Source organism: Aspergillus costaricaensis, assembly GCF_003184835.1.
Source record: "Aspergillus costaricaensis CBS 115574 unplaced genomic scaffold BO79scaffold_4, whole genome shotgun sequence".
Classification (NCBI taxonomy): Eukaryota; Fungi; Ascomycota; class Eurotiomycetes; order Eurotiales; family Aspergillaceae; genus Aspergillus; species Aspergillus costaricensis.
Window position 1 is genome coordinate 254,261 of NW_020291804.1, and position 24,016 is coordinate 278,276.

Below are 24,016 nucleotides of genomic sequence, written 5' to 3' on the forward strand. Positions count from 1 at the left end.
TCAAAGACCACCATTACCGCCACCACCACCATTACCTGGCCTCCAGATCAAGTGACCACCTTGATAACCCGACGAGAAAGTACCTGGGCGATCTTCTCCCGTCGAGCATTCATCTGTGCCAACTTGTCCCGTAGGATCTTCCCGCTCGCAGTTCGAGGGATATCACTGACAAATACCACGCCTCCATCTAGAGCCTTGTAGCCTGCTAACTGGGATTTTGCAAATTGGTAGACTTCATCTGCGGTCAGATTGGCCTTAAAAGCTGATGATTTGACCACAAAGGCTCGGGGCAGTTCGGTGCTCTTGTCACTGGATTGGACTCCGAGGACGGCGGCATCGGATATTCCTGGGTGCTTGGAGAGGATGGCTTCTATTTCGGCGGGTGCTACTTGGTTCCTGAATTCCACTGTTAGAAGAGCGGTAGTAAAAAGGTGGTCAAAGTACTACTTGCCCTTGTACTTTGATAATTTCCTTGACTCTGCCAAACAGGTAGTAGTACTCGTTTTGTCGGTAGGCCACGTCCCCTGTTCGAAACCATCCATCTGCGTCGACTCCGTCATCTCGTCCCTTATAGTTCAAAAATAATCCCGTACCTCGTACGTATAGCTCACCGGGACAGTTGTCGCTAGTTATTATCATGCCTTCGTCGTCGATGAGTCTTGCCTCGTTTATCCCGACAAGCTTTCCGATACTTCCTTTATCGACGCGCTCTCCATACCTGCATACAAATACTGGGCCGGTCTCTGTCATGCCCCAGCTTTGCGCCGCAGTAGCTTGTTTGTGTAGCAGTTCTTGGAATTTTTGCAATGATCCCGTGTCTACGGGCGCGCCTGAGACGCCTACCATACGCAGAGATGAAAGGAGCTCCGCCACCGGCCGAGAGGACTGAAGTGAGAGGTGAACTATTGCTGGCACAATAAATACGTCTGTTATTCTGTTGCTGTGAACCGCGTCGAGGAAGTGATTCAGTTCGAACTTTTGCAGGAAGTACGCTGGCTCTCCTTGACGGATGGGAAATGCGTGCCACAGTGCCCCGAAGCGATGGTAGACTGGAACAGTGACCAGTCTTCTGATAGCGTATGGAACCTCATATTGCTTGTTAAGATGCTGGGAGACAACGGCCTGGTGCGAGATAATGGCGGCTTTGGGAAGCCCACTGGTGCCACTGGTGCAATACATAGCGGCTGGAGTGGTTTTGGCCAGGGATTCGTCATCGAACTGGATCCAATCCTCGTCGCCGCAGGCGAGAAGGTCGTATAATGTGATGGTTTCAGCATTTTGGCGACGATAACTGAGGTTTGACTCTAGAAAGCTAGTGATAGTCAATTCTTCAAACAGGCAGATTTGCTCCGGACCGAGGCCTTTGCTGGTTGCAACACTCAAGACAGCATGAAGCGTCTGGTTCGTCGTAATGATTAAACTTGGCCTCCCCAGCTCAAGAACATTGGCTAGTTCATGAGGTGGGCTATCGGGGCTGGCACCCATGTAAACACCCCCGGCTCCTATTATGCCGAAGAAGAGAGCTGAGTGAACATACTAAGGACTGTTTATTAGACCCAGTCATTGGGAACTAGGCGTTGCCTGTGGGTTTAGCCTACGCTATTGCCCAGATGAACCAACACACACTCTCCTTGCTTAATATACCGCCTGAGGCCTGCGATCAAAGCCCGCACTATTCGACGTAACTGATTGGCATTTAAACTGCGCGATGGATTTCTTGCATCAATATAGAGTGGCTGGCTCTTGTCATAGTCAACCGAGTGATCAAAGGCAAAGGACAACACGTCCTTGTGCACAGTTGGAAGGTTCATCATAATGGAAGCAGAGACAGGCTGAGGAGTAACAGAATGCAATTAGCAGGTATGTCTGAGGTAAGATCGTTTTGTCTCATTTTAGGGATGGCGCCTGAACCACGAGCAGACACGAAGCCCGTATTCAGCTACTTCGGCACAAATTGCATCAGTCTGAAAGGGAACATGCAAGATGGGGTCAGTTCCGGCTGACGAATTGGAGCACGCATCATGCTGCAGTAATTTTCCCGTACTACTTCACCAGGAAGTGTGCTGTAGGCATGATCAAATCACCAGACTAGGCGGGCTTGAACGCCTGTCAGAATGTAGCTACCCAGATGGGGGTTGAATTTTCCAGGTCCTATAATTGGGTACAGCGAAATCGGAAGAGGGTTAAGTTTGCTCCATGTGATTAGTCGCATGGTAAGCGCTTGGACATAATTGCCTTGTTTGCTGTGACGGTGATCTAATCTGAATCCGATGTAGATGGGTGATGCAGCTAGCTTATCTAGCGGCGGGGGGACCCCGAATTCTGACGAGTTCCACAAGCGAGGCACATTCCTGTCCCCATGAGATAAGTTAGTAATTTTTCCAAAACACACAAAAATATCTATCGTTTGGTGATAGGAAGTAACCTAAGTATTAAAAACAGAATCCTCTTCGCATTATGGGCTTGCGTGCTTGATGTGAAGGAAATACCCGTGCTCTGAAGGGTCCGAGACATGCATATGTCGGGGTAGTTCTAGGCGACGCCGATGACGGCGATGAACCAACCGAAGGACAGAAGAGGTACCAAGCCTAGACTGGTCTTACCTCCGACTGGCCGCGATTCTGCAACTGCAGCACGAGCATCGATCCGTCCAATAGAAATCCCAAGCCACACCCAGTGAATGCCTTTGTCTCGAGCCGGCCGGGAGGAAGTGCTGATTGCAGCGCCCTGCCCTTGTTCGCTCCATCACGCTCAATGGCTGGACATATGACACCCTGCAGGTGGCTCACTGGAGCATTGCCAGTTCTCCAAGGTTTATCGACTAAGATGTGAGCATGGCAGTCAAGGAGGAGCCCTGCATGCCGAGTGACAGGTCCAGGTTTGCATCCCACAACCCCACCTACACTATCCCAACAAGAATGTCACTTAGTTAGGAGGCGTCTGCCCTGTCTGCATGGGGAAGTGTACCAATAACTGCCCCATTCTGACATTAGCGCTGTTACTTCTCCAAAATGCACTTGCCTAGAAGTAAGACGACCTAAGCCACGGTGCTAAACTAAGGTTGATTGGTTACAAGCAGGCCACGGGAAATCAAATGACATGGGAGAAAGTTGAAGTGTATAAGAAGGAAAGGAAACCTGCAGTTCGCTTCGGTCATCTGACCCGGTGGTCTTTCCTTTCTGGAACCACCAGCAATCGATTGATTATTCGCTTCTCACTATTTCCTTCACTCGGCTTCATGTCGGTCCCTGAACCCATCGCAATTATCGGGACAGGTTGCAGATTCCCAGGCTCAGCATCCTCCCCGACTAGGCTCTGGGACCTTCTGCTTCATCCGCGCAATGTAGCTTCTAAGACACCCAAGGACCGGTTCAACCATGATGCCTTTTACCATCCTGATAAACATCATGGCACAGGAAACTCTCCTGAATCCTATTTTCTTACTGAGGACCCCCGCGCATTCGACGCGCCCTTTTTCAATGTCTCTCCTGTTGAAGCAGAGTCGATGGACCCTCAGCAACGTTTACTACTAGAGGTCGTCTACGAGTCTCTGGAGACAGCAGGCTTAACACTAGAAGCTCTTCGAGGTTCTGACACGGGAGTCTTTTGTGGCCTTATGAGTACGGACTATGCCAATCTGATTAGCCGTGACTGGGATGAGGTTCCCATGTATACCCCATCCGGAACGGCAGCATCTATGCTTTCCAATCGTATTTCCTACTTTTTTGACTGGCATGGGCCATCAATGACGATAGACACCGCATGCTCTTCGAGCTTGGTAGCCCTTCACCAGGGTGTAAGTGCTCTGCGAAACCAGGACTGTCACATAGCCCTGGTGGCGGCTAGCAACCTCATTTTTAGCCCCCGCGAGTATATTGCTGCTTCCCGGATGCACTTACTCTCCCCCTCCGGACGATGTCGGATGTGGGATGAAAGCGCGGATGGTTATGCACGGGGTGAGGGTATTGCTTCCGTGGTCTTGAAACGCCTCAGCGATGCTATTGCGGACGGGGATCCCATCGAATGTATCGTCCGCGCCACAGGGATCAATGCCGATGGACGCAGTATGGGAATTACCATGCCATCTAGCATTGCCCAATTACAGCTTATACGCTCAACATATGCCAGCGTCGGGCTGAATCCCGCAGACCATCTCGAAGACCGGTGCCAATTTTTTGAAGCCCATGGCACAGGCACGCAGGCTGGAGATCCTCAAGAAGCCACTGCCATATATAATGCATTCTATGGGGATTCAGCCTTGCCTGAGAAGTCAATCAAAGAGCCCTTGTACGTGGGTTCAATAAAGACCCTCATTGGCCATACAGAAGGTGTAGCAGGGCTAGCGGGAGTTATAAAGGCCTCTTTATGCGTCCAGAAAGGCATTATACCCTCGAACATGCTATTGGAGCGCATCAATCCAGTTATTGCACCTCTGACTTCTCGACTTCGCATACCAACCGAGCCATTGTCGTGGCCCAGCCTTGCCCCAGGTGTTCCTCGCCGGGTTTCGGTTAACTCATTTGGTTTCGGTGGAACTAATGCACATGCGATCATTGAAAGCTATAGTCCAACGAAACTGACGCTAGAGCATTTTTTGTGCCCACGGCTACTTCCATTTACTTTCTCTGCATGCACAGCGAAAACCCTGATAGAGGTTCTAGAATGCTATGACCAATTTCTTCGAGAGCACCCCGCCGTCGACTTGATAACCCTAGCCGAGTCTCTTCTAAAACGACGATCAGCATTTAGTCACCGTGTTTTTATCACAGCAGCTTCACTTGAAGCCCTTCAATTAGGGATAAAGATAGAGCTTGAGAAGCGAAGGTCAGCAGCAGTTCCAAGTATTATGTCCCGGCCCAGCCATGCACCAAAACGAGTACTGGGTATCTTTACTGGACAAGGCGCGCAGTATCCGCAAATGTGTTGGGACTTGATTTCAGCCAGTCCACAAGCCATGATCTGGATGACAGAACTGCAAGAGTCGTTGAACAGTCTTCCATTGGAGTACCGTCCGGACTTTTCATTGGTTCAGGAGCTCTCGGCTCCCGAGTCATCTTCAAGAATCCACGAAGCAGTTGTGTCACAGCCCCTGCGCACAGCTGTGCAGATAATACAAGTAAACTTTTTACGGGCTCTGGGGGTTCATTTTTCCACTGTCGTGGGACACTCGTCGGGTGAGATTGCAGCGGCTTATGCTGCAGACGCTATTAGCGCAGCAGATGCTATCAGAGTTGCATACCTGCGAGGTTTCGTAGCTGAACAGGCCGTCGCAAATGGCCATCCTGGAGCTATGCTGGTCAGTGGGATTCCCTGGGAAGACGCGCAGGCACTTTGCTCTGAAGGTGGCTTCAGCGAAACAGTCAAAGTTGCTGCAAGTAACTCTCCGGTAAGTGTCACGTTTTCTGGGGATACACAAGCGATACAGGAACTCGAATGGATGTTAGAAAGCCTAGATCTCGCGGTGCATCGCCTGAATGTGGACATCGCCTATCATTCGCACCATATGATACCATGCGCTGCACCGTATCTGCGCGCTCTCGAGGCCTGTGGAATTCAGGCAAATCCTACGACAACGACATGGTTTTCTAGTGTACACAAGGAAACGAGGCTAGACACTGAAGACATCACTCCTCAATACTGGTGCCAGAACATGCTTCGTCCCGTGCTTTTCTCTCAGGCAGTAGCGGCCGCTTTTGCAGACAATCCCAAATTTGATTTATTGATCGAGGTTGGGCCACGTCCCACACTCAGAGGACCAGTCTTGCAAACAACATCTGAGATGGCAGATATAGAGCCAGAGACAACCTACCTTGGTTTGGCTGAGCGTGATGCCAACAGTACGGAGGTATTTGCTCGCGCTATTGGCTCACTCTGGACGCATCTGGGAGCAAATATAGACATCCAGCGTTATCTGTCACTGTTCGATAATTCATATGGAAGCCGTTTTGTGAAATGCCTACCCACATATCCCTTCGACAAAACACGAGCTTATTGGACGCTGTCTCGCCATACTAAAGCGCGCCTACAGCACTCTGATCTCCCACACCCTCTTTTGGGGACTCTCAGCCCTGAAACAGGCGAGGACGAATGGCGCTGGCGCAACTACTTAAGCCGGACAGAACTCGGATGGCTTAATGACCATCAGGTTCAATCTCAGACTGTGTTCCCTGCAGCCGGATACATATCAATGGCATTGGAAGCAGCTGCAAAAGCCGCACGTGGCCAACCTCTGCGTTTGGTGGAATTCGATGATGTGCGCATCCACTGTGCTGTTCCTATTCCTGACGATCCGCAAGGTGTGGAGATAATCTCGAAATTAGGCGTTACAAAATCAGAAAGCAATGTCATCATTGCAGCCTTCCAGTGCTACGCTAGTATTGCTGGGAAACTAAAGACATGCGCCTCTGGAGAACTGACTGTGTCGTTGGGGGAACAAGATGCTATGTCTTTGCCCCCTAGATCGTCTATACCAGCTGTTTCTCAGTCAATGGACATAACTGAATTCTACGCATCTCTGAAAAGTCTTGGTCTCGGTTACAACGGTCCCTTCCAAGGGCTGAAGGCTCTTACTAGACAAGCGAGTGGGTCGACGGGCATGGTTTCAGGGACCGAGCTGGGCTCGTCTTTGCTGCTACATCCAGCCATCATTGACTCCAGCTTGCAGGCCTTGCTAGCGGCGAGGAACATCGATGAAGTCCACACACTACATGTCCCTGTGTCCATTGAGCACATCGCAATTAACCCGCAGTTGTGCAAGCCCAGCTCAGTGGAGGCCATGACTGAGCTTGCTGTTGAAGCTTTCCTCGAAAGTGGCAGCCCAGATGGCATGACAGGGGATGTCAATGTATTTGACCCTGATGGCCACGGGGTCTACCAAATTGAGGGCTTCCATGTGGCTCCTATTTCGACTCCCGAGGATCGTGGCATCTTTTCCAAGATTGTCTGGGGCCCGCTGCTGCCACAAGCTGTTTCCCAAAGCGTATATCAGGATTGTCAATACACAGAAGAGATTCAGTGGGTGGAACGCTGCGCTCTTTTGTATATTAGAGATGCACGGAGGCAGCTTTCCGCAGAGGAATGCAGAAACCTTGACCAACACCGGTCTAGCGTCTTGCAGTGGATGGATCAGGTTCTCTGTACAACAAACGACGGCTCCCATCCGATATGTCGTCCAGATTGGCTAGACGGCACCCTGGAAGATGCTCTCGACAAAGCTACGAATACGGCACGCATAGGTAGCGATCCCTGGGATCAGCTTCGGATAGCAGGTGATAATTTGTCGAAATTCCTCAGAGGGAGAAGCGGAATGTTCGAGCTTTCTTGTCAGAAAGGCAAGTTGGATGGGATTTATAAGGATGCGTATGAAAACAACCGCAGCCGTTCGCAGCTTGCAGTGCTCGTTAGCCAGATCGCTTTCCGCTACCCTCATATGAAAATACTCGAGCTCAATGCAGAAAGGGGGTTGGCCACGGAATCGATTTTGAGGGAAATAAAACGTTCATATCAATCTTATACTTTCACTAACAATTCTCCAACATCCTTTGCGGATGTACGAGACAGACTTGCTCAACACAAAGATCGGATTGTCTATCAGGCGCTTGATATTTTGTCAGATCCCGTCCAGCAAGACTTCAGAGAGCACTCATATGACCTTATCATCGCAGCTGATCTGATCTGGTGTGCTGAAAGTCTGGTGCAGACCTTGAAACACATTCGACAGCTGCTCAAGCCCGGTGGATATCTGGTCGTTCGTACCGGCACCAACACGAATGTCAATCGCCTTGGGCTGATAGTCAGCTCTTTCAAGAAGTGGTGGACCGATGAGAACGGAAACCCTCAAAGCCCGATGGTTAGCCTCCAAAAATGGGATCTACTGCTCAAGAAGACTGGTTTTGGAGGACTCGAAGCGGTGTCATCGGCTGGTCGGTTTGGATATGAATCGACCTTTGTCACGCAGGCAATCGATGATCGTATCCAACTGCTCCGCGAACCCTGGAATTGGAGGGGAACACTATCAGATAGTCTACTCCTCATCGGTGGAGCGACAGGAGCAACATCTGCTATGATATCTGCTTTAGAAGCTTTGCTCAGACCGTGCTTCCGTCAATTAGTTCTTGTACAGAGTCTCGATGTACTAGACCTGGATGACATATATGGCTGGTGTGTATTGAGTCTGACCGATTTAGACTCGCCTTGCTACGAGAATATCACAGCACAGTGTCTCAGCGGCCTCAAGATGGTTATGAACAGCGCCAGCAGGCTTCTTTGGGTGACGAGTGGCCCAGAAAGCAAGCAGCCCTACTTGAGCATGAGTAAGGCTACTGTTCACTGCCTCGCCTATGAGAATCCCCAGTCCATCTTTCAGTACCTGAATATACCTAACCATCAAGAGGTCACCGCGCCTACTCTTGCCAATATTTTCATGCAGTTAGTCCATACACCTAAGGACAATAATGATGACCTGGATGTCTGCCTGAATAGTACAGAATTCGAGCTACGGCTATCAAATGGGGTATTGCATATTCCGCGAATCCAGTTTGACGACACCAGGAATCAACGATATCTTGCAAGCCATCGCACGGTCAATGGCTTGGTTGAACTGCAAGATTCCACGGTACAGATTGTTGCCCCGTCTGCCAGGCGCAGTGAGTTCATCTTACGCAAAAGCCTGGAATTTAGACAGCAAGAAGAAGCTTACAATACTGCAACCCATCGTCGGCTTATTGTACGTTTTTCGACAATAACTGCCTATAAGGTGGAAGGCGCTGGCTTTCTGCATTTAGTCATCGGTCGAGATGGAAATGATAATACACGTTGGCTGGCACTATCAGAGCAACATGCATCAGCTATTGTGGCACCACTCGGGTGGTGCTGGCGGCTCCCAGACAGCGTTCCCGAGGGCCTAGAAGCTACTGTCTTGATGCGAACAGCTGCTGCCCTGCTGGCCACTTATATCGTCGACAAAGGGCTTCCCGACACAATGATCATGATCTATAAGGCCGAAACTTTATGCAAGGTTGTGTGTGATGCTGTCTCAGCCTTTGCTCTTGCACGAAATGTTCGGGTATTGTTTGTGACCAATGTCCAAGCCGCAGTGCCAAAGACTGGTGTGCTGTATATTCACGAGAGAAGCTCTTCTCGTACTTTATCTCGCCTTTTGCCGAAAGACATTTCTGTCATTGTCGGCTGTACTCAAGGTGCGAGCAGTGTCTACGATCGAATCATATCTCTCCTGCCCGAGGATGTTGTGCAAGTTGATATCTCGAGTTTGAGCAGAACGTCGTCAAAATCATTGCGGCCTGCTAGTCCGATCACCGTTGGGCAAACATTCCTCGCAGCCTGTGGGTTTGCGCTACAAACGGCTACCTTGCAGGAAGAATTTCCGCTTGTCTCTGTTCAAAACTTGCAGGGTGCTTCACCGGGAATGAATCAGTTGGAGATCGTGGATTGGATTCAGCCAGGCCAAGTCCATATTCAAATTCAAACAGCAAGCTCCATGATCACACTATCCCCACAAAAGACATACTTGCTTGTCGGGATGACTGGTGATCTTGGAAGATCCGTCTGCCAGTGGATGGTCAGTAAAGGAGCCCGAACTGTGGTCCTTGGCAGCCGTTCCCCCAATGTTGATGCGCAGTGGATTTTGGAGATGGAAAGACTGGGTGCTCGAGTTGTTCCAATGGCAATGTAAGTGTCTATCCTGACAGTATGTCGAGACAAATATTGATAATCTGTAACAGTGATGTCACCAACCGAGAATCTGTGTGTCGTGTCTATGCTTCTATACGTGAATCACTACCTCCGATTGGGGGAGTAGCCAACGGAGCGATGGTGCTCAAGGACTGCCTCTTTGCTCAAACGACGCTAGAGAATATACAGAGCGTCATGGCCCCAAAAGTTCAAGGCAGTATTACCCTGAGCGAAGTTTTCGGTGACCTGGACCTAGAATTCTTTATTCTATTTGGATCAGCTGCTGGGCCGCTGGGTAATGTTGGCCAGACAGCATATTCAGCCGCCACAGAATTCATGTCAGCGCTTATCAAACAGCGGCACGAACAAGGCCTAGTCGGCAGCATTATTCATCCAGGCTTGATTAAAGGGGTAGGGTATTTTGCAAGAGCAGACAGTGCAGTTCAGAACATGATCGAGCGGAACACTGGTGCTTCAAACTTCAGTGAGCAAGACCTGCATGAGCTCTTCGCAGAGGGTGTCCTTGCAGGACACCCAGGCTCTAGCAAAGATCCTGAAGTAATTGCTGGCTACCAGGTAATAAACGCTGAAGAGAATTCGAACGCGTTATGGTTGCGAAATCCGAAGGCGTGGCATCTCATTAGCCATGCGGCTAACCCGACCACATCTGCATCCGGTACTAACGAGGATGTTCCGATAAGGAAGCAACTCGAGCTGGCAAAGAGCACTGGCGAAGCCACGGATATAATAACTGAAGGGTTTATCAAGGAAGTGCGCTCCAGGCTGCAACTATCCGCCGAGGAATCGCTTACTGGAGCATCTACATTGACCGAGATGGGGGTGGATTCTCTGGTGGCTATCGAGCTGCGGCATTGGTTCGTTAGGGAGCTGTCTGTTGACCTTCCTGTGCTGCAGATTATCGGGGGTTCTTCTATCCAAGAGCTGGCTGGAACCGCTGCATCAAAGCTTTCAAAGGAATCCATGCCAGATACTCAGACGGAAGTAGTTCCAACGAGCGGTGCTGATGCTTGACACCTGTGTGATACTCGCTGCGCAGTCTACCACGAATAGTCACATTACCTGCAGCTCTCAGTAATCCATAAATAGATAAGTTTCATTCGTATGTAGCAGTTGTTTTAGCTACAGGGGAAAATCAACATTAAACCCTGTCTCAAGTTGTATAAAAACTGATGTCATCTAAGGGTCTCTATGCACTAGACCAAATAAGGAAATACACAGTCCCCATTAAAGGCGCTAAACCTCTTCCAGCAAGCTCGCTATCTGGCGCATCGCATCGCCTCCCATCGTCTTCTTCCTGTACCAATCATCCATCTCACTCTTCACTCCCCCAAACCGACACAAGCATGGCATCCGAACCAAAGACCTACGTGTCTGGGGGACGCGTTCTCGCAAGGTAAATCCCCATCCATCCATGATTACCCCCAACCCTACTTGAACGACAGAACTAACAGTTTCACCCTCCGTCCAGTCCCCCCATCACAGTCCGAATCATCCGCTTCGTCGAGAACATCTACCTCTTCCTCGGATTGTATATCGTCAGCCTATTCTCGGTATGCACTACACCTACACCCATTTTTCCAACTAGGAGTCCCATCCAGCCGAACCCTATACTAACGGTACATGTCATGATCTAGCTGGACCCTTACACCGCAGCCCAGAACTCCCGATTCAACGTTACTCAGTCAGGGAAAACTCCCAATACTCGTGCTCGCTGGGGCAGTGGAGGTGGAGGTGGAGGCGGATCATGGGGTCCCGGAGGCGGCGGTGGTGGTGGTGGTGGACCGAGGATCGGTCGGGTAGATGATATTCGTGGGCCGGAGTGTAAGAGCTGTGGTTGATCTGGGGGTGCTGTCTTTAAGGGGGCTTGGAAAATGAGATATGGTGGTATTGGAGGGATGGGAGTTTGATAGGGCGCTCTTTATTGATTATATTATGGATTGGAACAATGGAATGGAGTTGTTGTGATTGGATTCTTCTGTGGTAGATGGGATGTGTAGGGAGTTGGTATGGCTTGTAGAAGAGTCGTATATGATGCTTTGTGTAGTTGTAAGTTGTGATATTTTAGGCCCGATCTAGTGGTGATCAACAACGCCGTTGATTCCCATGGGTAAATTCATGGGGAAATGCCAATGCCCCGCAAAAGAGGGGCCGGTGCCGGGAAATCATCTGAGCTTCAGTACCTTCCAGACCCAACTAGTTCTTTAATCTATTTTCTCTTTTACATCAAGTTCATTGCATCTTGGTTGCTGTGATCGTCCATAAGATCTCAAAGTTATTGATAAGGCCGCAATCATCAGGTCCATTATCACACCATGACTACACCACAAACCGATGCCGAATGGGCGACGCTGATCTCCAGCGTCCAACAATCACTCCCTACGACCTTCCCATCATATGACATTTCATCTGAAATCAATCGTACCATAGACCACACCCAGCTAGCCTTGACAGCGACGGAGCAACAGATCGACGACCTCTGTCAGGAAGCCATCCAGCACCAATTCGCGACAGTCTGCGTCCGACTGAATCATGTATTTCGAGCAGTCCAGAACCTGAAAGAGCATCCGGCTGTCGGCGTAGCCTGTGTGGTTGGGTTCCATGAGGGAACTTACAAGACGGACGAGAAGACAGCTGAAGCGAAGGAGGCAGTGAAGCTGGGAGCGTCTGAGCTCGATATGGTGCTCAACTATCCTCTTCTACAAGAGGGAAAGTTCAAGGATGTCTATGCGGACGTGCTGGAAGTGCGCAAAGCAGCCCCGGCACCCGTCGGGCTAAAGGTCATCTTGGAGACGTCTCAGTTGACCCGCGAGCAGATCATAGCGGGCTCGGTGCTGGCGTGTGTAGCTGGAGCGGATTACATCAAGACTAGTACTGGGTTCAGTGGGCCCGGAGCGAACTTGGAGAACGTTGCTCTTATGCGAGAGACGGCCAATCTGGTTGGAAAGGGCACTAAGGTCAAGGCCAGTGGAGGAGTACGGTCAGCAGAGGACTGTCGCAAGATGTTGCAAGCAGGAGCGGCGCGTATTGGGAGCAGTTCGGGGGTGAAGATTATGCAGGAGGAGACGACGGGAATTGCTAGTAGTGGTAGTGGTAGTGGTTACTGAACGGAAAATGTATCCGATTTTGTGGAAACGTTCCTGGAAGGTGCTTTTCTTAAGGAGCATCTATAGTTTGAGTTGAGCAATTACTACAGAGTAACCTCGTCAGGATGTTGACTTAACGTTGGTGGAGACGGTGGAGCTCAACGTCATCGTCAGGAAATGTGATCGGTCAACCAAAGCCTTTGAACTAGTCCACTGTGTGTTGTTTGGGCCATCCCCTACTCCACGAAAGGATCTTTTGTCTCGTCAAATGGAGAAGCGTTCGTTCCTGAAGTCCCTTTTCATCCTCTACTTCCCCTTCTTCACCCTTCTCCATCGCTCTCTGCTTCCTCCTGCTGCCCTGCGATGCGCCGTCCCAACTATAAGGTATGTCAATGACAGCTTACACTCCTTTTAATAACAGTGTCTGACTTGAGATCGCTTTAATCATGTAGAGACGCAAGACTACCCACGAAGATAGTCCTCCATCGCACCACAATGGCACAATCAATTCCCTATTCACCGAAAAGCCCTCAGCCGTCTTCCACCCCAAGGGTGGCCGATCGCATACTCTGAGCGTTGCCATTCCGGGCAGCATCATAGCCAAGTAAAATAACCTCGATCAATGCACCCTAGGGGCTACTGATGTAGTCAACACTAACATCTGCTGTACAGCGCGCATTCTGTCGAGCAAAAGACCCTCCTAGCCGGTGTGATCGCGCGCGCCCTCGCCGTCTTCTGCGTCGACGAAGTCGTGGTCTTTGACGATGATGAATATGGTGCATACTATGACTTTCAAGAGCATAAAGATCACAATGACTCACCCATTGCCAAAACTAGAAACCAAATGGATGGCGGTGCATCCTCTCCCAAAGCCTATACCGCGAATTCGGACCCTTCACACTTCCTGACTCATATTCTGTCGTACCTCGAGACTCCACCATACTTGCGCAAACACCTCTTTCCTATCCATCCCAATCTTCGCACAGCTGGATTGCTACCAAGCTTGGATATGCCCCATCACTTGCGTGCCAATGAGTGGTGCGACTTCCGTGAAGGCATTGTTGTTTCTAGTCCTGACCGATATTCAGCGCGAAACAGACATTCGACCAGCAAGGTCACTCAGATGGGCAATGATCATCAGTTCCACCATCGTAACGGCTCTATTAACAATGGCCCTGCCACAATTGTGGACACAGGTCTCACACAGAAAATATTTCTTCCAAACGTCCACCTTCCAGAACATGCCCGAGTAACAGTCCGATTTCCCCAGCATGGATTCCCGTATGCAGAACCCGTACACTCATCCACTCCTCGTGTTGAGGCGGGATATTACTGGGGCTACTATGTGCGACGATGTCGGTCTCTCTCCTCTGTTTTTACGGAGTGTCCCTATGACGGTGGCTATGACCTATCCTTCGGCACGTCCGAGCGTGGTATGTCTATCTCCACAGTGCTAGAAGAGAAGCCCCAACAAGCACACGATCGCTACGAGCAACATCACATCCCTTGTGGCGAACAGCACCTTCCAGACTTCCAGCACATTCTCGTCGTCTTTGGTGGTGTTGCTGGGATCGAGGCAGCAGTCCGGAACGATCCCCAACTCCGTGGCATGGCCATCCGCCCATCAGATGCCGACAAACTCTTCGACTATTGGGTAAACTTCCTGCCCGGACAGGGAAGCAGAACCATCCGCACGGAGGAAGCCGTTTGGATGGGGCTGACGAGTCTCCACGGCCTCTTTGATGGCACCCACCAGCTGAGAAAGACACACAGACATCATCACGACGGCTAATATTTCCAGCTCCCATGATAGGCGCTCAATCCAGGTGAGAGATCAAAATCCTTACCTTGCGTCTATCTGTCTTTTTATTTCCCTACCTATCACTCCAGTGTCCAACCGCCGCCACCACCACCACCACCACCACCGTCTGGAACGGGCGTGCTGGATTCCGCACATACAACCCTAACCCACCTGCCACGACAACACCCATGGCAAATTCCCAACGCAAAAAACCCCCCCATATCTGCCAAGCCAGCAAAACCTGTACACAGTAATCTTATCAGCCATCAAATAACGAACTTTTCTCCTCAGAATTCCTAGCGCTTATGAAGATGAAGTAGCCCAGACACCTCAAAACCCCATGGAATGGAGCAAAGCAAGTAATATCCTCATTTTCGTATTACATACTTTCCCACAATGAACAATATCACATAGTTTCCATAAATTAAATTAATTTATTTAGATATCATGCGCGGAATGTAACCACATACGTTGTACAACGTCAAATGAATTTGAAATGTTCCCCAGCCCGCATGATGCATTACGGACGGACGGTGGTGTGTGTGAGTGTGTGGCTCCACATACTGCATACCAGAGGCCCTGCGAGTCCACATTCCTCCGTTTCGACCATTTGACAGCCACTTTCGTTTCATCCGCGGGTTGGGGGCGCACATATTGTGTGTTTCATCGGGTGATTCTTGGTTCTAGGTGTTTTGTGGCTACAGCCTAGGGTTTGGGGAGAGGCGGGTTATTATTATGTAGGGTATTGAATCAGCTAGTAGTCTTCAAGACGTACTGGTAGAACTCAGTAGTAATGAGCATAGTAGTAAGTAAGAGTAGTATGGCGTAAAGTGTTGGTGAGACTTTTATCTATTACCCATTTGTCTATATACAGAGTAGTAGTTTGTAGGATCTTTAAGACATGCATCGTGTGAATTTGTGATTGCATTGAGACTTTTTGCTGTGTGGCCTTTTGCGCCTGTCGAATGATGTACTGTAAGAAAGGGGAAATCCGGGTCCGATAGTGGTAGATCATGCAATTAAAATTGTAAGTTTGTGTTGCTTTGGGTATGGGACTGGGGCCCGTCAACCAGCCACGACCCTGCCTAACCACAACCTCTTCCAGACTCTTTCTAAACCCTAAGCAATTTACACTAGCCCATCGTTATACAGCTAGCTTATTAATAATGGATCTTAGCAGATACTGATATGATTCTTTATAATTTTGCCCTAAATAATACGCGCGGATCTACAAGGGGTGTGAAATAATACATATAGGATTCTAGATGCGTTAAGTTGTGGGCGACTCAGGCACGTGCCACAGATCTAGCAATTTGTCAACATCCAAGCATCTTCACTGTCTCATGCCTGAGAGATCTGGGGCTGTTGAACTGTCCGAACCCGACACGCAAAGGCTGCGGATTCAACAGAACAGACCGAGGTAGCAAAGCTCATGTCCTTGGTAATTATTCTACTTGGCCTGTCAGCTGTAGCCTTCCCCGACACAAGAGCACGCATTAGTCGGAAGGCTAACAGCAATGGCACTAACTCTAGGTGGTTCAAAGCTGTTATCACCTTCAAGACAATGACATACACTACATCAGATGATATCTCGACTGTAGCCTTGGATCAAGATAAGAAGTGGCGTGTTGTTGTAGTCCTCCGGGAATTTCTAGACTTCAGGACCAAGACACTCCTTTTATGGAGATCACACTACTACATAGTAGGCCGCTGGTGGAAGTTGCCGGGAGTTGTGGCCAGTTGCATAACAGTTCCCAATAATTACTGACTAAGATAAATTATAAGTATTCTGTTATATTATATATTATAATTATACTAGTATTTATATACTACTTTAAAATTATATTTAAGAAAATAACAAGAAATCAACTGTTTAAAGCTTATTTTATAGTTATTTATTACTATTAAAAATCTATTATTTTTTTATCTTTAATCTATCTATAAAGAATTATATTATTATTTTTTTTTTATACTGACTGAGTTTTCTACAGATTATTTATTATTATTTTATTATTAATTTATTATTATTTCACTTTCTTTTTATATATATTATATTTTTCTTTTTTCTTACTTTTTTATTTTTTTTTCTTTTTATATTACTTTTTTATTTTTTCTCTTTCTTTTTTTCTTACTTATTTTATTCTTTTTTTTTTATTTTTTTTATTTTTATTTTTTTTCCCTGTATTAAAGCAAAATAGTTAAAGTAATAATAAATTAAACTAGAAATAAGCTGGAAAGTTTTTATAAATAATATAAAAAAATAATACTAATATAAAAGAAATAAATAATAAAAATAATATAAAATCTTTCTTAATAAATAATAATATAATAAAGATAATTATAACAGAAATAACTATAATATAAAAATTAACTAAAAAAAATAAAAAAAAATTATAGAAATTACTAAAACTCAATTTTAAAAATAACTGGAAAAATTAATTATTATTTAATTTAGTTAAATCTTACTAGTTTAAATTTTAGAATTATATAATAAAAAATCTAATTAATAATTAAAAATAAAAAGCCGGGCTTATCCGGATCTAAAAATTTATAATTAAAAAAAAAATATAAGATATTACTAAATATAGTTATTAATATATTAATAAAACAGGATAGGATCTTAATAAATATTTTATTTATTTTTTATATAATATAAGATTAGAAAATATATAGAAATTAGAAAGAATATTTTATTAAAAAAATCTTTTTAAAAATATTATAAATATAATAATATAAATTTTAAAAAATATTTTAATATAAATACATAGCTCATCACAGATTAATAAATTAAATAATAATAAAATTATTTTCAAAGTAATCCTGCTAGATAAGAATTCAGAAATATTTTATAAAAAATTTTTATAGCTGATTCCAGTAATTAAAATAATAAAATTATAATTTATTAAAATATATAAAACTAGAGTGCAGTAAGTAGTTAAAGTAAAAATTAATTTTAAAATTAAGAATAAATTAGATATAAAAAAGATTTTATTAAATAAAGAATTCTTACTATTATTATTTATTATTGATAATAAGTTTCTAGATTTATTAAAAATATAATAATTATAAATCCCAGTCTGAAAGCATAAGCTGTTAAGTAATTAATAAAAACTGATTTTTAAATATTAATTAAAAATATTTAATTTTAAAGATCTGTTTTAGATCTATATCTATATAAAAGTTATTTTATAATTATTAAAGTCTTAAATTATAGCTTAGACAGAGGAGATAATTATAATTATTAAAAATATTAAGAATAGTAAGAATATTAAAATTATTAAAAATATTAAAATTAGTGAAGATAGTAAGACTATATTAAAAAAATTTAAATATATAAAAAAAAAGATAAATATTTTAAAAATACTTAATAATTATATATTTAAATTAAATATATATTAAATTATAGAAAATCTGTAATAATTTTTTAATAATAATATAAATTTAAATAATCTACTTATATAACTGATATTAAAGAATTATAAGAAAATTTTAATATATAAGAAGTAGCTGGATATTTAAAAATATTAATTTAATAATTATAAAAAAACCTGCAGGAATCTATATATTAAAAATCTAATAAATCTTTATATAAAAAAAATATTATATAATTAGAAACTGAAATTTTAATAATTTATATATATTAATTATATTATTAAGATTATATAATTTAATTTATTATATAAAGTGATTATTATAGATATTATTAATATTAGAAAAATTTAAAAGACTGTTATATTTTTTTTATATATAAATATTCTTTTAAAAATATATAAAAGACTTTTACAGCTGATATAATATAATAATTAAATAAATTTAAATATAAATTTACTACAGCTGAAAAAAATAAATTAAATTTTTTAAAAAATTATTTTATAATTATCATTATTCCACCCTATCTTATTGAGTAGTGGATGGATAAGATTATATTAATAATTAAAAAATTCTAAATATTATTTTATTATAATAATATATACTGCTAGGCCGGAAGCTATATTAAAAATAAATTAATAAAAAAATATAAGATCTTTAAAAACAGGTTAATAAATATATATATTATTATAATAATTTTTTATTAAATATAAGAGGCCTGCCATGGCTCCTAAATAATAAAAACTTAATATATTAATAAAAAAAAATTATATAATCTAGTTAATCTTTATATATTTATAAATTTCTCAGGTAATCTGGAGGGATACTTTAAAATTATTATATTTAATAAAATTTATTTATTATATAATAAAGAATTAAATATCTTACTTACTTATATTTGGTTATATATTAGATTCTATATTTTATTAATAATTATATTTTTTTATAATAATATATATAATTTTCTAGAATATATAAGATTTCTTTTATTTTTAAATCCTGATATAAAAATAATATTTATTAATAATTATATATAATAAATTATAGATACTACTTCAGGAATACAGAATAATTAATTATTTTATAACTAGAAATTTATAATAAAATATATTCTTAATAAGAAAGTATAAGATACTAATACTATTTTATATTAATTAAAAAAATTATTTTAATATTTTATAATCTAGTATATACAGGGCTCTGTACTACTAATTAAATTAAATAATAAAATTAAAATAAATATTTTTTTTATATTTAAGAAAGTACTATATCTGAATTTTAAATTAAAAAAGTTTATAGTATATCAGATTTATAAAATTATAAATTATAGAAATATTTTTATTATTAATTAAAAAAAATTAAATTATATTTATTAGTATATAAACTATCTTCATAAATTAATTCTAGATTTATTATAATTAGATTTTATAAATATAAAAAGCAGCTTATTTACTTTTATTATTATAAAATTATTTAATATTATTAGACAGCATAAATAAATAGTTTATATATATTTAAATCTAAAGATAAAAACTGTGGTAAAGAAAAACTCTATAAAAAGTTTTTATATATAAATAAAAAAATATTATTTTACTAATATCTTACTTAGTAATAATAATAATAATATATTATAACTTAATATAGAAGACCTGGAATAGCTTTTATAAGATACTTTTAAAATATATATTATATTATTAATTATTTATAACCAGATATTTCTTAAGAAAAAGAAATCTTTTATTTAGATTTATTTTCCTGGGAAGAAAATATATATTTTTATTATATTTATTAAAACTAGCTTAAATTATATAATTATTTATATTAAATTAATAGTCAGAGAAAGATTTATTATTATTAAATTATTTACTAAAAACTTTAATAAATATATAATATTAATTATAAGTTATTTAGTGAGTTCAGCTAGCCTGAACTTATAAAATCTTTATTATAATTTATATTTATTTTTTTTAATTATTTTAAAAGCTGTAAAGGACTAGGCTGTAAATTAAATATTATATATAAATTAAATTTATATAATTTTTATATATAAATATTATATATTTAAAATCTTTAATATTTATCTAGTAAAGAAAAGTATGCAGAAAGTCTTATTAAATTTTATTATAATAATATATATTAAACTAGTCTCTATACTGGATAATTCAGAAAAGAAATTTTTAATTAAAGAATAAGTTATATAGAATAGAGAACTAATAATACTGGATAAAAATAAAAAATCTTAAAAAAATAATATTACAAATACTGAATTAATAATAAAATAAGTAGTATATGAGATTATATATAATTTTATAAAAAATAACTAAAATTTTTATAGTTTCTAACTATTAATTATCTTAATTCTATTAATAATAATATAAAGTATTCAGTAAAAGGCTTTTATAAAATATACTATAAATATAAAAATAATTATAAATTATTAATTATTCTAATATTATATTATATATTTCTAATTAAAATATATTAATATAAAATATATACTATAGGCACTATCCTGCTTAAATTTATTTTTTAAATAAAATTAAATATAATTTTTACTAAGACAGGAATAAAATTCTAATTTTTAAAAATAATAATTTTTTAATAACTAGAAAACTTGTACATGGAATAATAAAAAATCTTAATAATAATAATATAATTAATATTATAAATATAAATAAATAAAATAATCTAGCTAATATTTATATAAATAATAATATCTTAGAACTTATTAAAGATATTATATATATTAATTTAAAAATAATTAATACTAATATAAAATAACATCTTATTAATACAGATAATATAAAAGAAGTATATATAAATATAAAAATAAAAATCTTTCTTATTAGTAATCTTTACGAGGTATCTGGATAAATATATTAGTAAATAAAAATTAAATATAATAAAATTAATAAATTAATATATTTATTAATATAGATATAAATAGTTTTAAGAGTTTTAAAGAACAGCTGCTTATACTTATTAAAAATAAAATAAATATAAAAAAAAAATTATTAATATTAATCTTTTTATATCCCAGATCAAAGATATAAATATTAGAATTAAAAATATTATAATTAAACTAGGACTTGGAGTATGGTTTTAATTTAAAAATTATATTAATTATTTTTATTTTTATATTATATTATATCTAGTAAAAGATTTTTTTTTTATATAATTATATTTATTTTATTTTTATAATAATAATAATATTTATTCTGACTACTGGAAATACAGCAATTGTTTTTTTTATAAGAAATAAGATTATAATTATATTATAAAAAATTTCTGCAGATAGTTTATAAATAATTATAAAATAAATAAATTAAAGAATATAAGAGACTGGTAGATATTAAAAATAATATAATTAATTAAAAAATAAATTAATAATAATATAAAAACTTATTAAGAAGATGTATAGAGCAGTATAAAAAAATTATAAATATATATTTATAATAAAAGATATACTTTATATATAAATATACTTATATACTAGGTATTCTAATAATATCTATTTATTAATATACTATTAATAATAAAAAAATAATATTTAAATTATAAATACTTTCTTATTTTCTTTTATTTATTTTTATTATATAAAAGCACTCAGTAGCTGGCTTTTATATTATAATATTATTATATTAATATTTATTTTATATTTTTATTAATATTTAATAAATAAAAATAGCAGATATTATCTAGAATAGATTTTAAAAATATTATTTTAAAATATATTAACTAATATTAACTTAATATTAATTTTATTTTTAATAAATTTATTTCTTTCCTTGATCAGGACTTATATAAAAAATACTACTAATATTAAATATAATAAAATAAATAATATTTCTTAAATATTAAATATTTATATATTATTAATAATAATAGCTTTTAAAAAAAATATTATAATTAGAGATATATCTTAAGTAAATATTAAAAATAATTAAAATAAAAAATAATATAATCTAGTTTTCTCAGAGCCGGGCTTTTTTATATAAAATTATAAAAAAAAATAAATAAATTAAGTTTTTTATTTTTTTAAAACTAAAATTTAACTAGTCTATCCCAGCTAAGATATATTATTATAATTATAATAATACTAAATACTGCTGCTATGCTATTATTATTATAAAATTCTTAGAAAATCTTAATATTTATTTATTTTTTTAATAAGTAAAAGTCTAATTCTGACAGTCAGATTAATAGAAATAATAATTTTTAATTATATTAATAATTTTTATAAGAATAGTTGCTTGCTGACTATAATAATTTATAAAAAAATAAATTAATTTAATTAAAATTAATTATTTTTATTAATTTATTTAATTAAATTAGAGTTTCCAAATCAGACAGCGAGATATTTAAGAAAATGATTTTTTATATATAATAATAATTTATTATTATTCTAGATAATAAAAAAATAATATAATTAATTAAGTAGATATTTCCTGGTCTCTCTATTACTTATAAGATATATAAAAATATAATAATTTATATTTATAATTTTTATAAAATATAGAAGAATAAGTTCTTAGATCTAATATTAAAAAAATTTAATAATTAAATTTTTATTTTCTTTTTTTAACAGATATAAAAAATCTATTAATTAATTAATTTTATTTTAATTTACTAGACCATAGCTAGTTAATTTAAATTTAATTAAATATTTAATATTTTTTCTTAGATTTAATAAATATTATTTATTAATAACTACTCTAGTCTAGATAAAGATTAATTATAGTATAAATAAAAAGAATAATAAAAGACTTTTATAAATAATATTAATTAATATCAGATATTATAATCCAGTTTATAATATTAATTTATTTTATAAATATTAATAAATAATATTTTATAAATATATCCAGCACTGCTTTATTAAATAAATAAAATTATTATTTTATTCTGTATATCTTTAATAATTTATATAATTATAATAAATTTTAAAATAAATTTAATATTAAAAACTTTTCCTGCTATTTAGTACTTATAATTAGAATATATTATATCTGTTTAATTATTAATATAAATAAACTTATAAAAGATAATCCTGTTAGAGTATATAAGAAAGAATATTTTTTTTTAAAAAAATTTAATAAATCAGATTATTCTAATAATAAAATAAATATAATTAAATCTTATTTATAAGAACCGGGGCTGGTTATTCAGAATAAAAATAAGATAATTAAAATTATGTCTGGTACTAGTAGACAGAAATAATAATAAAATAATAAGAATAAAAATAAAAATAAGTATAATATTAACAGTAAATATAAGTATAAAAATAAAAATAAAAATAAAAATAAAAATAATAATATTAGATAGAAACCAGAAAATATAAATAGAATAAAGAAAAGAATACTAAATTAAAATTTAAATAAATAAATTATAATATTTATAAAGTATATTAGATAATAAATTATATCAGATTATTATAGAATTAATAATTATAAAAATTTATATTTTTATAAGAAATTATATCTGAGTATTATTATCTAGATAATTATTAAATTATTTTTTTTTCTATCTCTTTTTATTTTATATTTCTAATAGTAATCTTCCCAAAATAACCTGCTATAATACTAATAATAAGATATTAATTATATATTAGTTATATATTAATTACATACTCAAAGAGATGTGAATTTATTTAAAATTTTTATTAATTTTAAATTATTTTTTTATCTTTTTTATCTTATTATATATCTTCTTAATTTCTAGTATAATATTAGTAATCTTCTTAATAACTTCTAGGATTATAATAATTTTCTTTAAAACTTTAGCTAAGAAATCTAGAAATTTAAAAAAATTTTTTATAATAAAAAAAATAGATTTCTTTTTATAAAAGAGCAGGCTGGTAAAAATAAAAATAATTATAATAATAATAACAGCTATAGCAGCAGGCATAGTAGTAATATAAAAAATAGTTTAAGATAATAATATAAGAATTAGACTTAGTAAAAGTATAATAATAAAAGTCTTAATAAAAAAAAATAAAATAATAAAAAAAAAAAAAAAAAAAAGGAGAAAACAGCTCTTATATAATTATAAA

The 24,016-nt window shown here is 37.8% G+C and overlaps 3 protein-coding genes across 3 annotated transcripts; 2 read left to right on the forward strand and 1 right to left on the reverse strand.

Moving 5' to 3' along the window:
* Positions 1-47: 47 nt before the first annotated feature.
* On the reverse strand, positions 48-1,992 carry BO79DRAFT_275008 (adenylate-forming enzyme AfeA; the record flags this gene model as incomplete). Its single annotated transcript, XM_025687639.1, has 3 exons — positions 1,599-1,992; positions 460-1,536; positions 48-302 (listed from the first exon to the last, which is right to left on the reverse strand). Exons 1-3 carry the CDS (start codon positions 1,812-1,814, stop codon positions 48-50), a joined length of 1,548 nt encoding a protein of 515 aa, XP_025543436.1. The 5' UTR covers positions 1,815-1,992.
* A 1,205-nt stretch (positions 1,993-3,197) lies between these two features.
* BO79DRAFT_166224 (ketoacyl-synt-domain-containing protein) lies at positions 3,198-10,620 on the forward strand (the record flags this gene model as incomplete). Its single annotated transcript, XM_025679304.1, has 2 exons — positions 3,198-9,687; positions 9,741-10,620. Coding segments are annotated over exons 1-2 (7,329 nt in total), but the record flags the coding sequence as incomplete, so codon positions are not given.
* Positions 10,621-11,013: 393 nt separating this feature from the next.
* On the forward strand, positions 11,014-14,586 carry BO79DRAFT_187979 (DUF171-domain-containing protein; the record flags this gene model as incomplete). The annotated part of the gene is made up of 8 exons (XM_025680570.1): positions 11,014-11,104; positions 11,180-11,261; positions 11,346-11,532; positions 11,713-11,751; positions 11,995-12,807; positions 13,087-13,178; positions 13,247-13,398; positions 13,467-14,586. Exons 1-8 carry the CDS (start codon positions 11,055-11,057, stop codon positions 14,584-14,586), a joined length of 2,535 nt encoding a protein of 844 aa, XP_025543438.1. The 5' UTR covers positions 11,014-11,054.
* Between the last annotated feature and the right edge of the window lie 9,430 nt (positions 14,587-24,016).